This window comes from Ustilaginoidea virens, chromosome 3 (genome assembly GCF_000687475.1).
Source record: "Ustilaginoidea virens chromosome 3, complete sequence".
In the NCBI taxonomy this organism is placed as follows: domain Eukaryota; kingdom Fungi; phylum Ascomycota; class Sordariomycetes; order Hypocreales; family Clavicipitaceae; genus Ustilaginoidea; species Ustilaginoidea virens.
Genome location: NC_057318.1, coordinates 2,580,977 through 2,597,871, shown reverse-complemented (window position 1 = coordinate 2,597,871; position 16,895 = coordinate 2,580,977). Strand labels below are relative to the sequence as shown.

The 16,895-nt window shown below is 36.8% G+C and overlaps 1 protein-coding gene across 1 annotated transcript; it reads right to left on the bottom strand.

The window, feature by feature from the left end:
• Positions 1 to 4,179: 4,179 nt before the first annotated feature.
• UV8b_03748 (uncharacterized protein) lies at positions 4,180 to 5,185 on the bottom strand (the record flags this gene model as incomplete). Its single annotated transcript, XM_043141246.1, has 2 exons — positions 4,180 to 4,684; positions 4,740 to 5,185. The coding sequence occupies 2 exons, from the start codon at positions 5,183 to 5,185 to the stop codon at positions 4,180 to 4,182; spliced, it is 951 nt and encodes a 316-aa protein (XP_042997180.1).
• Positions 5,186 to 16,895: the final 11,710 nt, after the last annotated feature.

The window sequence follows — 16,895 nt, the reverse complement described above, 5'->3', positions numbered from 1 at the left end:
TCAGCCTCAGTATCAGATTCAGGGACCTTATAGGTAGAAGACCCTAATTCTGCTATTATAGGCAAGAAAGGTCTAAAAATCCGTTGAAAAATAGTGCCGATAGTTATAAAAATAGAGGAATAACTAGCTGAATAGCTAGCAAAATAGTCGAATAACTAGTAAAATAGTCGAATAACTAGCTAAACAGCCAGTATATATAGTGGCTAGTAGCCTACTATAAAAGGTAACCGCAGAATATAGCGGTAGGTCTCAGTATAAAAAGCACAAGTGCCGTAGGCGCTATGCAAATCCGTACTATAGCGTTAGTATTCAAGGTGCTTATAGGTGCCGTAATACAGGAGCCGTAAGTGCCGTAGGTGCCATAGGTGCCGTACTATAGGTGCCGTGAGTGCCATAGGTGCTGTAGGTGCTGTAATATAAAGGTGCCGTAAGTACCGTACCAAAAGGTGCTATAAGTAGGAGAGTATAACAGGTGCCGTATAGTATAGTAGGTATCGTACACTAGGTGCAAGGGTGTTATACAGTTGTATAGTGTAGTAAATATTACACTATACGATCCGTAGGTGCCGTAGGTTACGCTGAAAATAACGTAAGGTTACGCTAAAAGTGCTGTGAGGTTACGCCGTAAGTTGCCATTAGGTATGCCGTTGATTACCGTAGGGTAATACTATAGGTAATAGAGGGTAAGCTAAAGGTGATAATAGGTAAGCCGAAATTAATAAAGGTAAGCCGAAGATACTAAAGGATAGCTATATTAATAGTATTAATAAGCAAAAGAGACTAAGGGGTGAACACAAAAAGGTAGGGTAAAAATAAAAAAGTAAAAACCCGGGCTTATAACCTATTGCAATTCTCAAGGTTACTATAAAAGCAGAGCCTTACTAGCTAGCTAGATAGCATAAGACTGTTTGCGACCTGTGAACTAATCTTAATATAAATACTAGATTTTTCACCAAGTCCTAAGACTATACAAGTGCTATAAAGCAAGGCAAGTGTAAAGGCAAGGCAAATATAAAATAACCAGAAAACGCAGGGAAGGTAAGAAGTTAAGAGGCATATAGTGCATTAACAGACTCGATTGTTCTGCCCTTCTACTATCTAGAAAGAAGGGGGAAAGCTATCCTATATATACACGAAGGAGGGGTAGGCCTAGGCATCCAAGGTAGCCAGTAAGAAAGCTCCCCGTAATGCTCGCTTTGCCACGTATATAATACGTTAGCAGCCCCACTATATCGGGCCTTTTCAACCACCCTAACTACCGCACTAGTAACTAGTCACCGCACTAGTAACTAGCCACCACGCTAGTGACTAACCATTACACTAGTAGACTAGCCACCACGCTAGTAGGCCACCACGCTAATTTAGCAATGCCACACCACGCTAGTAGGCCGCCACCACGCTAGTAGGCAACCACGCTAATTTAGCAATGCCACACCTTTTTCAATAAGGCCTACCTTACTTGATATACAGTAAATAATCCACTGAAAATCCTTAAGGTAAAAGGCAAAGGCCTATGGTAATACTACCATAAGTCCAAGAGGCGGTATAAGGGCCAGAAGGTTAGTAGGCCAGTAGGGCATAAGGCCAGCAGCCTAGTAGGCTACTATAGGATTTTAACAACCCTACTTATAGGCAAATAATTCCCTGGCGTAATAGGTTAGTAAAGGGTAGACTAAAGGGGGAGCTAGATAAGGCTGGATAAAAGGTGCTAGATACTTTTCTATCCGGGCATAATACTCCCAGGCCTCTTATTATATATCCCGCATTACGCTTAATATAGGGGCTAAATTAATAACCGATCTAGCTTAGCGGCAGGAGGGAGTTATAACCTAAGAGATATTAGTTAATGCCTTATTAGCAGAACTATAGGACCTAAAAGTAAGATGTAGGATATAAGGAGTCATTTAGTCGGCGGCTATAGTATACTACTATTAGTTATTAAGGGCCTTAAAAAAAGACGAGAAGATAGTAGCCTAGGCTTTAGTCATCTTAGTTAAATGACGTATAGGTTTAATAATAGTAGTGCCGTCCTTATAGGCCTTAACCTATGTCTAGTAGATCTACTAAAGTCTAGGATTACTATTAAGCTTAAAGTCGAGCTATTTATATAAGCTATATACATCTTAGTAGTAAGAGCAGCCCTTACTCCTGCTTTTTTGTATATAAATAGAGAAAATACTAATCGCCTAAATTTTTTAGTTATATCGCTTATATAAGAACTCCTTATTATAGGCATACTTATGCTCTTTATCAGAGGAATTACTTTTTAATAAGTAATCGCCTATAGCATACTATAGCTTATTTCTATGCTTTAAAGGGCTAGAGCGCTTAATAGATAGGGCGGTTAGACTACTTATAGGTCGTAGGATTTCCATAGTATCGGGATCTATAGGGATTATCGCACTACCTACGGCTTAGCTGCCACTAGGATTTAGCTTAGATATATTTAGGGTCGTAATATAATTAATTAGGGGAATATAGAGTCGCATTAGGCTCAAAACGATATATATATTAAATACAGATAGAAATAGGGTATAGCCTTTTAGATATTAACTCTTAGAGGAGAAGGATAGGCTTATAGGAGCTGTATATATAGGTTCGGGAATATGTAGATAACTAGTCTATTAATATTAGTATCTATTATATCCCTAGGTAGGGGGGAACAATACTTACAGTAGAACGCTAATAATAATTAAATCGGCTATAGGAAAAAAGAGGAAGAGAAGAAACAGGCAATAAAAAGAGCGCGAGAGAAAATATACCCTTACTTAGTGGGATTACCTACTAATAGCTAGCGGAAAATTTTTTATAATACTAATAGCTGCTATAAATAGCTTCTAATTAGCAATATAATACCAGACTTCTATACGCTTCTACTATATTACCTTCCTAAATTAGCTACTCTATAATATCCTCTACTCGTATAAGCCGGACCCAATAAACAGACTTAAGGTTATTGCGATAAAAATCTGGGCGATTTAATTAGGTCCGCGTAGAGAAGGGGCAGGCTTCTAAATGCAATTAATTCGATTATAAAGCGGAGGAGGGGGTTATATTATAGGCTTAGGCTACACCCGCGCTACAATATGGCTAGGACTCAGGCTGCACTTATGCCTAGCCTAGGCAGGGTTATATAAGTTAGTAGCATAGGGTTACAGGACTACGCCAGGACCCCGACCCGTGCTAATATATAGATAAATAGACTATTGAAAGGCCCCTATTCGGGTCTTCTCTTTTTCCTCCTTAGTCTATTTAATATATCCATTTAACGCCTATTCGCAGAAGCCCTAGAACCAGTCTTTTATACCATCTCCAAATCCGTAAAGATACCAAAAGCAATATAATAGTATATGGGTTTTTCTTCCAGTCCCCGGGTTTTTAATATAAATTAGTATAAAGGTATTAAATACTAATATAGATAGAGCCACCTATATATACTAGCTAAAGTGATCATATATAAGTTTTTCTCCCGGTTCTCGAGTTTCTCATATAAATTAGTATAAAGTTACTAGACCTTAGTATAGATAGAGCTACCTAAGTATACTAACTAGTATAATATATATATATACTGGCCAAAGTATTAAATATATTATTAAAATTAAGCGAGTCTATTTAAATACAAAGAACTAGCTATAAAACGATTATAAATAGGTATTAAATAAATATATTAAATAAATTAAAAAAGAAAAGAAGAATACCTTAATAAGGACCCTTATTTAGTATATTTATATCTGTAAGTAGGAAGGGCTAGAGTCTTAATATTATTAATTATCTCTGTACGCCTGTCTTATATAACTCCTTTCGAAACTAAATGCAGGCGTAGCCTAAGTCCTAGTCATATAGAGTACGAGCGTAGCCTAAGCCCGTAAAAATTATAATATTTTTATAATATTTATATTAGATTGATACTATTAGGAATATCTTATATATTGGTCAAATTATAATAACCTGTATTTAAATCTTGAGTAAATCCTACTTATATGATAGGAGGGATATTATATAGATAATTAAATGCAGATTGATCTTACACTTTAGTTAGTCGCGCAATTTACCTTCGCAGTCACTTGCCTTCGACTTTGATTTCCACGGCCTGTACTTTTCGCAGCCTGCATTACAATAGCAGGCCAAAACCTTCGGCAGGTCCGCCTTGATAATAAACAGGGCCTTTAATTGTATTTATTAAGCTTGACTATTAGCTTGCGCAAGCAATCGTTGGCGCCAGCTATCACAGACATCCTCAAATCCGCCAATCACTTCACCGCAGACATTCGCACATTCTCGACTTGCGAGTCGCTGGCTCCAATTACCCCGACTGAGCCACCGCTCCCCTTCTTGTCGCAATTCTTCATCCCGCCGTATTTCGAATACTAAGTCCTTTGCGCTTTTCAATCTTCTCGACGCAGTGGCTGTCGTTTGTCGGGACATGTGTAGTGTGTCCGAAAGATAGCTCAGAGTCTCAATTAGCTCAGCTGTAATAGAGTGAAGTGCTGTCAGAGAGCTAAAGGCATATGTGGAGGGCCGCGGCATCTGGTCAGTAAGGGAAACTAATAAGGGTATCAAGTCATCAATGGTTTCCTTATCTGGCCCAGCGGCTAATGGCGACAACAATGGAAACGTCAGTCCATGTAGTTGGCGAGTCTGGTGTGAAAGGTGTGTGGTAAGTGCGGTATGTGCTGTTATTAGTCTGTGTTGGAGATGTCAGTACCACAGCTAAGGACTGAAACGAGCGAAAATCTTACCTTGAGGCGTTCGTCTCCAGAATCAACTGCGACCCAAGATCGCGAAGCCCGTCTGTCACTCGCCGCAATACATCGTCCTCTGCTCGTCCATAGCTCTCGGTCCCAACTTGAACCAGAGACTCGACACCATCGATTGTAGCGACCAGAGTGGACGGCAGACCAGCGCAACCCAAATCTGACTCAGAGCCGTATTCGCTGCTATCGCCATCCACCACAGATTCGTAGTATCCCTTAGCCTGTGAAGGAGGTAATTCCAGACATTGGTGTCTCACGGGTGTTGCAACGACATCCACTCCCATAGCCCCTAACAAGTTAGGCGCTGCCATCTGTTGTCGAGAAATTTCGGTGTACAGAACATCATTCGGTCCGTCGCTGTATTCAACATCTTCTCCTTCTTCACTGGAGTCGGTGAAGGCATCGGCAAGCTCGTCTGCCAGGTTTCCCATACTGTTCGTCGGCCGCAAGTCAACGCTGTTCAGCAGATTAAGATCGCTGTGGTCCTAGTGGCTAAGCCTGTCTAAAAGAGGCGCTGCAGAATCGTGAGCCGGATTCTGTTTTCTTTGGTTTAAGGAGGGACGGGGGAGGGGTGGGCAAATATTGCTGTCTCTTAACGCTGTCTGTGGCGGAGGAGTTGCGCAGTAAGGTGATATATTACCAACTGTCAGCAGATCTATCTTGAGCTTCAGAGGTAGGTAGATACGTATTTACCTAAGATAGTAAAGAAGATGGTTAAAAGTTTAGGAACACCTTAATTTCATCTCTATTAATAAGATCATTACATAATAATTAAAATAGCCGCAACTTAACTAGTAATATAATAATTTTAATTAAATAAAAAAATATTATTAACTAAAGCTATTATTATTATTATTATTATTATTATTATTCTTATTATTAAATTACGCTAGAGACAAAAAAAAAAACTGCGATTTCGCCCGCACCTCAGTACTAGCGCGAATACACCCCTAAAACAGTCAAAAAGTTGCTAGATTAATTCCTTACCTTATCTTACCTCATCTGCTAATAGCATATTAGCACCAGGAGGAAGGCGCGTTCAAGGCGGCAGAAATCATAGATATAGATAAAAGAAATAAAGATAGACTCGAGTCGAGCCACTATAACTACTATATTACTATTGCTAATAATAACTACGGACGAATTAGCGGTAATACCGTATAAATTAATATAGGAACCCGAGAAAAAACCGAATTGCTTAAATAATATTACCAAAAGATCGCAGACCATATCCCGGCAGTTATACTAGGAAATATATGGAATGCTATTATTAACCTAATCGATAGTATTAAATATACTAATCGAACTAACCCTAATCTAAATTCAAACCTTATTATAACCGATAATCTAGAAAAAATTATAGAAAGCGCTATTAATAAAGCTTTCGCCTTAAAAACCCCCTTTAGAACTACCTAGGCTAGTATTACTACTAAAGGCCTACTAACGACCGCACTATTTAGACCGACTACCCTACCTATACCGCTAAGAATCTACTGTAAAATAATAATTAAAGGAGATAATATCGCTAAAAACCTATAATAGAGAACCCCTATTAAGATTATAAAAGCGGTAAATACTACTATTAGAGGCATTAACGCTATAGTAACCCGCCGACTTTATAGCGGCGATATAGTTATCACTTTTTTAGAAGCTATATCCCATCATATAGTAGAAACTATATAGATCCCTTTTGCATTTGGAATTAAAGCTATATTAAATATTTATATTTTTAATATTATTATTAAAGAATTCCCTATCCGATTCTCTAAGAATATCTCTATTAAAGATATAAAATTAAACCTAGCTTAAGCTAATAGCCCTAGTATTAGTAGAGTCGCTATATAGAGACCCTACAAAAAAGCAATAAAAGCCCCCCTAATTATTAGAGTAACTAATATAGAAGTAGTAAACCGACTTTATAAAACTAGAGTTATTTATTAAATAGAAATTTTTAAGGCTGAACTATATAATAAAGCTATCTACCTACGATAATACTATTAATGTTTAAATTTGGTTATATTGCGAACTATTGCATAGAGACCCCTTAGTGCAGATGGTATAGCGTAGAGAAATACCCTAATAAAGGTAAAGATTACTTAAGCTTTATAGGTAATAAAAGAGAGTACTACCCTAACTATTAGGGACCTTATCTACTTTAGTCTCGATTATATCTTATAGCAAACTAGTAGTAGGATATTATAAGATAAGCCTATAGCACTAGGCTAATATAGTTTGTAAGCACTAGTACTTTATTGATATTCCTCCCCTTATCCCTAAGGATAGAGGCTATAGATGCCTTACTAATAACTTCCTAAAGGAGGACTCCTTAAAGAAATAAATTAATAGGTTATATAAAGAAAGCCTTATCCCTCTTAAGAGGAATAATAGTAGTAGTAATATCGCTATATTCTTTAAATCTAACCTAGCCGAGCCTACCGCTATTAATATATCAAAAGCCCTAACTCCCTAGCCCTAATATTAATAATAGAGGTACTCTACTAGAATATATAAAAGAAATCACTATTAGTATACCTTACCTTTAACTATAAATTAAAACTAGATATTATTGCCCTCCAGGATAAAAAACACTTTCGCGATTTCGCCCGCAGCTAGGTAGCGGCATAGAACCGCCTCTAAAATTAATTCTGATATTTCTAATCGCTTTTTCTCGTCTATTTACCCCCCTCACCTATAGCGCATTGCATCTAAAAAGTAGGCGCGGTAGGCGCAGATAAAATAATAGATATCAACGGAGGGAATAGGGGCGGCATAGCATATAGCCGCTATAACCCTAATACTATAATCGCGAATAGCATATAGTATAACTAGATTAAGACCGAACCTACATAAGGGCAGAAGCGACTAATAGCCGATATTATCGTAGATTTCATAAAAGAGCTATAGAATTATATTCCCTTAGCAGTACTAGGAAGAGTGCGAGAAGCTATAAATTTTATAATAGAGACTGCCTAGCAAGAGGCTAATCCGGGCAATATCTATACCCCTATTAGAACCCTTATATAGACGATTAAGACCGCAGTTAATAAAGTTATATAGAATCTCTTAAAGACTACTGCAGCCCCTATTATATAGGCATTTATTACTATATAAGGACTTGCAGCCGCTATACTACCTTAATGCAGCTTAGCTCCCCTTACAGTGCCCCTCTATATCTACTATAAAGTCCTTATTAAAGAAAATACTATTAGCGAAATCCTTTAAAATTATACTATAATTGAAATCGTTAATATTATAAAAGACTGGCCTTAGGGCTACTGCGAATAGGCGTCGAATGAATATATTAAATAGACTAAGGAGGAAAGAGAGAGGACCCGAATAGGGGCCTCTTAGTAGCTTATTTATGCCTATATGTAGCACAGGCCGAGTCCTTAGCGAGCCCTTATAACCCTATACCGATACTCTTTAGGCTAATCGCGGGCGTAGCCTGAGTCCTAGCTATGTTATAGCACGGGCGTAGCCCGAGCCTATAATATACCCCCCTCCTCTGCTTTAGAGTTGGAAAATCACCCTCTATTATCTATTAGTCCTCCGCTAAAAACCAATCATATCGCTAATTACTATGCCGCAATATCCTTAAATCCGTATATAGGCTAATTGTTAGGTATAGGAAGGATTCGTCTATAAGTATAGCGGATGTAGTTATATAATTAATAGGAATCGTATAATTATCAATTGGGAATAGTATAGTGGAAGCATATAGAAGTTAATCGTCGCGCCGCCAGCTAAAGGTTAACCGATATAGCTGCAAATATTATAAAAATTTTTTTGCTAGCTACTGGCTAAAAATCTCCTTATAGTCTTTATTGTTTTTTATTAGGAGCTTTTTTCTTTCTTCCCTTCTTCCTATTAAGGCTATTAATAAATATTAAAGGTCCCTATCGTCGTAAGTTTTATCTCGTATTAAGCCTATATTATATACTAATCGGTTGAAGTATTATTTCCGCCCTAATTATATTAGTATTCTTTATTGAGCTCTATCTTTATTATAATTAGCTACTAATTCCTTTTATAGTAAGACCTGGTCTAGCCTATTGTAAAGCCTATTAGTAAATCTTAAGTCCCTACTTATATCGCGAATATTTCGTGCTAACTCTATTTAGAACCTAAATATATTTTTATCCGCCACTAGTAGTGCCCCTATTAAGGGGGAATCGGGTCTTATTCATCCTTAGAAGCTATATTATACTGCTAGCGATTATTTTTTAAAAGGGGACTCTTCAGATAAAGAGTATTAATATATAAAGGATGAAGAGTTTTTATATAATAGATATATTAAGTATATATAATCGACTAAAGAGCTGCCTATATATAAGTATTATAGGAGAGCAAAAGAGTATAAAAGCTATATTAATTCCTATGCATCCTATATATAGCATAATTAGCGTCTCGCGGAGAACCCTATATTATAATATATCTTATATAATTAGATTAAAGCAGTAAAGGAGGGGAGGGCTATTATAGAGCCCGCCTATCTTAAGATAGATATATAGAAAGCGTATATTATTATCCTAATCCCCGAGTTTTAGGCTTTAAATAATTAATAGTATTATACTTTTACTGCTAAGTAGGTGGCTCCCTATGCCCCGCATTTAGTATTTAGGCTAAAAGATGCCTTTAGTATAGTTTCTACTATATCTATAGCATTAATGCCTTCCTAATGCTAGGCTAGGTCTATTATAGATCTCGCTTTTATTCTAAATATTATAAGGGAAATGCAAATAGAAGCCTAAGAATATTATGCTAAGATAAAGCAATACTAGGTTAAAGCTTAACGTCCCTAATTACCCTTACCCCTATCTTAGCCTGCCCTTTTTATATATTATATAAGGGAGGAACTATTATACAATCAGGGCGGCTAGTATTATGCTAAGGCTCTACTGCCGCTAGCATAAAATTATCTAATATAACCCCTATAATAATAGGCAGACCCCGCTCTATAGCCCCCTATACCTTTGCTATTTTTATCGCAGCTGCTACTATAGATGCTATATTATCCGGCCCTATCTTATTAAAAGATTTTATTATCTCCTAATACGGCCCTACTATATTTGTCTTATAATAGCTTATAGACTCTATTACATTATAGACGTATAGGGAATTATCCCTATTTAATATATAGCCTATATATATACCCTACCCTGCGAAGACCCCTACTACTATTAGCCTATATGCTACTATAAGAATAAGAGGAGGCTTAGGGAGGGGAAGAGTAGCCTTAAGATAGGGTATATTAAAGATAATCTTATATCGGCCCCCGGTCTAGTTTATTATATATATTTTTTTTAACGTATTTTTATTATTTATTTATTTTTTTTTCTTATAGTAATAGGCGTTCGGCATTATTTACCGGTCTAATAGACCTTTTTTTAGGACCTAGCTAGGCCTATTATAAGTCCTAATATCACCCTATTTAGCCTCAAATATTTCCTATATAATAGTATCCTTAAAGTTTTTTAGGGGTTCCTATATTAATAAGTTATACCTTTTCTACTTTACGAGTATATTATATTTTTAGCTTTAACCTTATGTATTCTTTGCTATAAGTATCTCTTTAATCTTATACTCTTTGTATAGGTTTATAGAGTTTTAGGGGAGGATAAATAAAAGCTTAAATTGTATATTAATTATTATCTAATTAGGTAATAGATTAGAAGTAGCTTTTTCGACTAAATTAATATAGAAAAGTAAATAGATGCCTTATAGGATATTAAGCTAGATATTAAGCGTTAATAGGATAGTAATAATAGTATATTTAGTAGAGACCTAATTAAGCTTTTTATATAAGCGGTTTATTTTAATATTCCAGAGGTTTAATTATATTTAATCGCTAACTAAAAAGCGTTTAGCTAGGCATTATAAATAGTTAGTAGTATCCTATTATTATTACTATATAAAGGCGATAGTAGCCTAGGCTAATTCCTATCCCTTTTTAAGGTTATTAAGAAAGAGAGCTATATGCCCCTTTAAGGTAATTAAGCTTAAGGTTACCTCTAGAGGTAGGGCAATAATCGGAATATTAAACCCATTAAATAGCTAGTTTAGGCTAAACCCAGTAATAGATAATATCCAGTTATTTAATATAAGTTAATATTGTCGGAATTGCTGTTGCAAGGTGCCCAATTAGGCACGCGGGCAGCCCGGCCCGACTGCGCCGATGCACGTGACCACGGCACGCATAAAAAGGCCATATCGTGTAATTACACTCTTTTGCTTCCTTTCTTTCCTTTTAGATAGTAGTTATTAGTAAAGCAATCAAGTCCTTTACTTAGTGACCTTACGATATATAATACCACGCGCGCGACCCTACGTACAACTGGGTACCCCGAGTTTATATCAATACTAATCAGTAGTGATAACCACCACTCACAGGATAATTACATCCCGCAAAGAACGGTGTATTATAGATCAGTAAGATATTAATTTTGAAGAGGCAGTTAAGCTTTCTTAGCTGTGCTAACTAGAGGGAGAACGATTTGTGACCTTTCCTTCCCCTCGTCTATTACAAGGAAGAATAAGATATGCTAAATATTACGATATTTGAAGATACCCTTAGCATTTAGGAAGAACGATTTGTGACCTCTTCCTATTCTTTCTTTCTTTTACCACTAGGGTTAAAAGCCCCCTTTAAATCTTGCACTTTTTGCAATATATCCCCCCCCCCTTCAAACCCTCATCTTAATACTATAGCCTCATTATCATTAATATCATAACAACCACGAGAGCTACCTAAGAGGATATAACGGTTCGCCTCACTCTTTAACGATAATTAGCCTAACGAGATAGAGCCTATCGACCCTAATAATGCCACAAATATACAGCTATACAACCGTATCGCCTTCCTTATAGATACCTATAAGGAAAATACCTACCTAGATGATGATCCCTAGGAATAATTCCGCGAGGATTATAGCGAGTAGAATAAAGCCCTATTTCGCCGTATTAACGTTTAGGTTTTACGGTAATTCCGCTTAACATTATGGGAACGCGGCGTATATATTAGAGTATCGGGTTCCCTAATAACACCAACCCTACTTAAATGCCTTTAATAATAATAGAATCTATAATGGCCTCAAGAGGAAGTAACCCGGTAACTTGCTTGTAGTGTATTCCTATCCCGGCTTAACCCTACTAGGGAAGCCTTACTACCCATCGGTAATACCGAGCAAGAAATGCAAAGGCTTTAAAATAAGCCCTTACACATACGCATAAGGCCCCCATCACGACAATCATTATTATTACGAGCACCTATAACGGTTGTGCGAATACCCTCGCTAAGGCTCTCGCTACGGCACTTATAAGCCCTATTAACGCTAAGGACTTCGCAATACTAATGGCACGATTATAGTTATAGCAACCTCCTATCGTCCCCCCCTCTATATTAAAGAAGCCTTATGCCCCTATTCCTACCCCTATTAAAGAAGAAGAAGAAGATAAGGGCCGGTCCTAGCAACCGAAAGGGAAGACGCCTATTTACAATAGGCCGCTATTCGAAACAGGGGAAAGCTCCCGTTATCAATGATATATAACGGCCAATAATCATAGCCTATAAGACCAACCCGATTAAATATATCACCCTAGAGATTATACCCCTAGCTGAGGCGGCTATCTTAATGCCCCTCGAGGTTATAGTATGCCTAATAGAGGTCGAGTCACAGGCCCTAATAATGTGCTTCCTTTAATAGATGACCCCAATAATGATACCCTCTAAGCTAATGCCGCCCCTAATACTAGATATTATAAATCGCGGTATTGCGGCCCGCAGGCCCCAACGCCTCATCCGATAATACTAAAAATAGGCACAACACCCGGCCCTTCCCGCTAATATCGGCCTACTTAGGCCGATAAATGGACGGTTTTGACAGGAGTACCTATAAACCCGGCCCGACCCGGGTTATAGGATAACCCCGCCAAAGATCCCGCCAGCCTACCGTAAGGCTACCGATAAGCCGTTCTAAAATACCCTCCAGAATACCCCTAAGAAGATTATACCTAATAAGGGTTTAGCCAAAAAGATCATTCCCGAACCGGGTTTAATAATATATCGAAGAAGATATCTGACCTTTTATACAGCTATCGTATAGAGGATAGATATAGCGGCAAAATAAATGATTTCCTTATACCAAAGGTTATATCATTTAAGAGTAAATGCCGCCTATTAAGATTACCTAATAATACATTCACTAGAGCCTTTTAAATCATACTCATTAGCGATACTAAGACCTATTATTTTGATAATATCGAACAAATTCATAATACCCTTACTTTTAATGATATAGTCTGCAAGGTTAAAAGCCATTTCGAAAATAAAAGCACGGAGCAATTCTATTTATACTATTAGAATAGAATAATACTCTAATTAACTATCGCAAAACATCCTAATAAATCAAAGTTAGAATGCCTTAATATCCTATTGGAAGAACTTTAACGCCTATATCGTAGTCTTTTTCCCCCTTTTATAGCTAATATAGAGCTTCGCCAATAAGTCCTTAACGCTATAAGAGATACCCCTAAGTATAGCTAGGCGCTATATCGATATACCCCTATATTCGAAGGCCTTACCGCTGACCTATAGCGATCCCTTTCTATTTATAAGTCGGTCTATACAAATTAATAGTATTATTTCCTTTAATAACAATATTACGATACTAACGATGTTATTAATAATAATGTGGTGTTATTTACAGACTGTAGATATAGTCAATCTAACGATCGGCACTAACGCCCTTAACGCCGATTTAGCCTACAGCAGCAGTATCAACGGCAATAATAAAATCGCGCCTTTCTATTTAGGCCCTGTCAAAGAAAATGCTTTATTTGTAATAAATCAAAATATTGGTCATCCAATTATACTAATAAAGAGCAATAAGAATTAAAGGCACGATAGCTAAAAAACCATTCCAACCGTACCGCTCCTAATAATAAGACATTCCGTATTTTCCTATAGGAATACAAGGGGCCCGCATAAGGCCTCAAAAATACCGATTTTAATAATATTATTAAAGATATTAAAGTCATAATAGCAGGGGATACACAATAAAATGCAGAGAATACTATCATACCATAAATTATAGCCACTTAGTACTTCCTAGCCCCTATGCAAATAGAACTATCACCTTCTTTATCTATTGCAATATTGCAAGCCCTATAGGATGAATTATACCAATATGCCTTCCTATAAATTGACCCCTTCCGAATGCCCTTACTAAGCCGTAATTCTGCCTTTCTAGAAGAAGAACACTATGGCGACTATACCTTCTGCAGAATCCTACTAGATATTAGCGCCTCCGGCCTATTAATAGTAGGCCTAGGTCAAGCAAGGGCCCTAATAAGATTGATAAAGACCCTAACTATCGAGATAACTAATAAGAAGCATATAATAAACTTCAGCACGGGCTCCGCTATATCTTTTAGTATATTAAATATCCCAACAATATTCGGCAATATCCCCTTCTATATTCTTAATAGCGGCACCCCCTTTCTATATTCTATTATAAATATAGATAGGATAGGCGTAAAACTGGATAATATCGATAACCTATTAATCTAAGGGGATATTAAGGTCCCTATTATTAGGAAATAGGGATATCTATAGTGGACTCTTAATGCTATAGATACTACAGCCTTCTATCTATTATTATAGGAAATCTATTAGCTATATCATTGATTCGGGCACCCCTCTATTAATAGGCTTACTAAATTGCTTTAACGAGCCGGGTATAATAAGGATATTATCACGGGCTCGGGCTACGCCCGCGCTATAATGTGGCTAGGACTCGGGCTGCGCCCGCGATTAGCCTTAGGAGTATCGGCACGGGGTCACGAGGGCTCGCTAAGGACTCGGCCCGTACTATATATGGGTATAAATAGGCTACTTAGAGGCCCCTATTCGGGCCCTCTCTCTTTCCTCCTTAGTCTATTTAATATATTTATTCGATGCCTATTCGCAGTAGCCCTAGGGCCAGTCCTTTATATTTAAATAGACTCTCTTAGCCTTACTATTATAACCTCATATTATAGAGCCAATAATGCAGGCTATACAAAATATCGAGATAAATATACCTAAAGAACTGAGTAGAGAGAACCCAAAGCTATAACGCCCCCAATATAATATATATACCCGAGTGGAGTAGCTTGCAGCAGGATTACAGCAGATAGAGGCACAGATGCAGACTAATGCGTAGCACCTTACTGCTATTACCGCCTCGCTATAGACCTTTCTCGCAAACTAGTTAAATAGCTCTTAAAATACTACCTAATTGGCTCTAGTCGTACAATAGAATGCCCCCCTCCCTACTATTTAGGATACCTAGCTAAAGCGTAAGCCGATCCTAATAGGGGACCCCTTTAATAGCAAAAAGGCTATATTTACAGCCTAGCGCACCTTTATGCAATATAAGCTCGAGGTCGATAGGGAGTTTATTAGAGACAAGAAGACCTAATAGATATTTATCTTCTAGAACCTTTCGTCTATAATCTAATTATAAGTCGCAGCCTTCTTTAAGAATAGTATAGCTTACGATTATAATATAATAAGGTTCTTCGAATACCTTTAATATCTCTTTAAGGACCTATATCGGTAGAATCGCGCTATTACTAAGTTTAAATACTCTTTATATTAAGGCCTAAAGGAACCTTTTACTGCCTTCTTTATTCGATTTAAGGAAAAACTTATACTTATTAGTGGTCTTAATTGGCCTAAGGAAGTTAAACTAAAATACCTCTAATTAACGCTTAATACTTATATAGCTAATAAGATTATCGGTCTTAGGGTCTCCTATTATAATTACTATTCGGCGGTAGATTGCTACCGATAAATTGCTATCGATATTAAGACTAGCCTAATTATTAACTACTAATCGGGCTTAGCCTATTTCCGATTAATATATGCCCGGGATTCTAAAGGCGATATATAAATATTAGGCATTAATAAGCTAGATTTAAAGGGTAATTAGTATGCTCCTAAGGCGATATAGGTCTCTAAAGAATAATATAAAGATTATAAAAAGAAAAGCCTCTACCTTTAGTATAGCTCTCCTAAGCATTAGATATTTATATATTACCTACTGCCGGCAATCTGACCTAATGTAGCTAAGGTAGCCTTACTTAACTTATAAGTTATAGAGGTCGAAAGTAGTAATAAAGATTAAGAAAAAGAATAGCCCTTAAACTTAATCTCGTTAAAAGGCTTAAAATATATATATAGACCCCGGCCTAATTATAAAAGGAATTAAAGGAGATCGCAAAATAAATAAATAGATACCTCTTTTTAGTACCGATCTTATATAAATTCTATACCTTTATTAATACTTTAATCGACTCGGGATATAACTACTATAGCGCTATAAGCGAAAAAATAGTATAACGGTTAGGCCTCTAACCTATCCGCCTACTATAATATAGGGAAATCGGAATAATAGTAGATATTTAAAGCCGTTTAAGAGAACGTAAGGTAATATATTCCTCTATTACCTATATTATCTATATAGCGATCGATATTGACGGATAGCTATCTATAGTTATACTTTATATTATCCTAGGCCTTATATATAATATTATCCTTAGGATGCCTTAGATAGAGTATTATAATATTATACTATAGGCGAAGTATTACTAATTAAAGATCGGATCGGTAGGTAGCCTTATTATTAAGGAATTAATAAGAAGACGATAGGGTCTAACTATAGTAAATATCCTTAGCTTAATCTTCTATAATATACTAAAGTAAGTAAAACGCTCTAGGGATCGGTCGACTTTCTTTATAGCAATAAGCTTATAGGAGATAATATATATCCTCTACGTTATACTACTACCTTATTAAGACTCTGCCCTATAATTATAAGAGCTATAGGTGCTCCTAATAGAATTATAAGAATTCGCCGACCTTTTCGATAAAAAAAAGGCTTCTAATCTCCCTCTATACTAAGGTATATTAGACTATTATATCCGATATATATATATATATTACGCTAGCTAAGCTATCTAGGGGGGGGATAAGCCCCCATCTAGCCTAATGTTAGTACCTCTATGCCTAATCTATATAGGAAACCCGAGTGCCGGGAGGAAAACCTATATACTATCTATAGTCGATAGTATCCCTTCGGAATCGAAAGGGGTTTACTA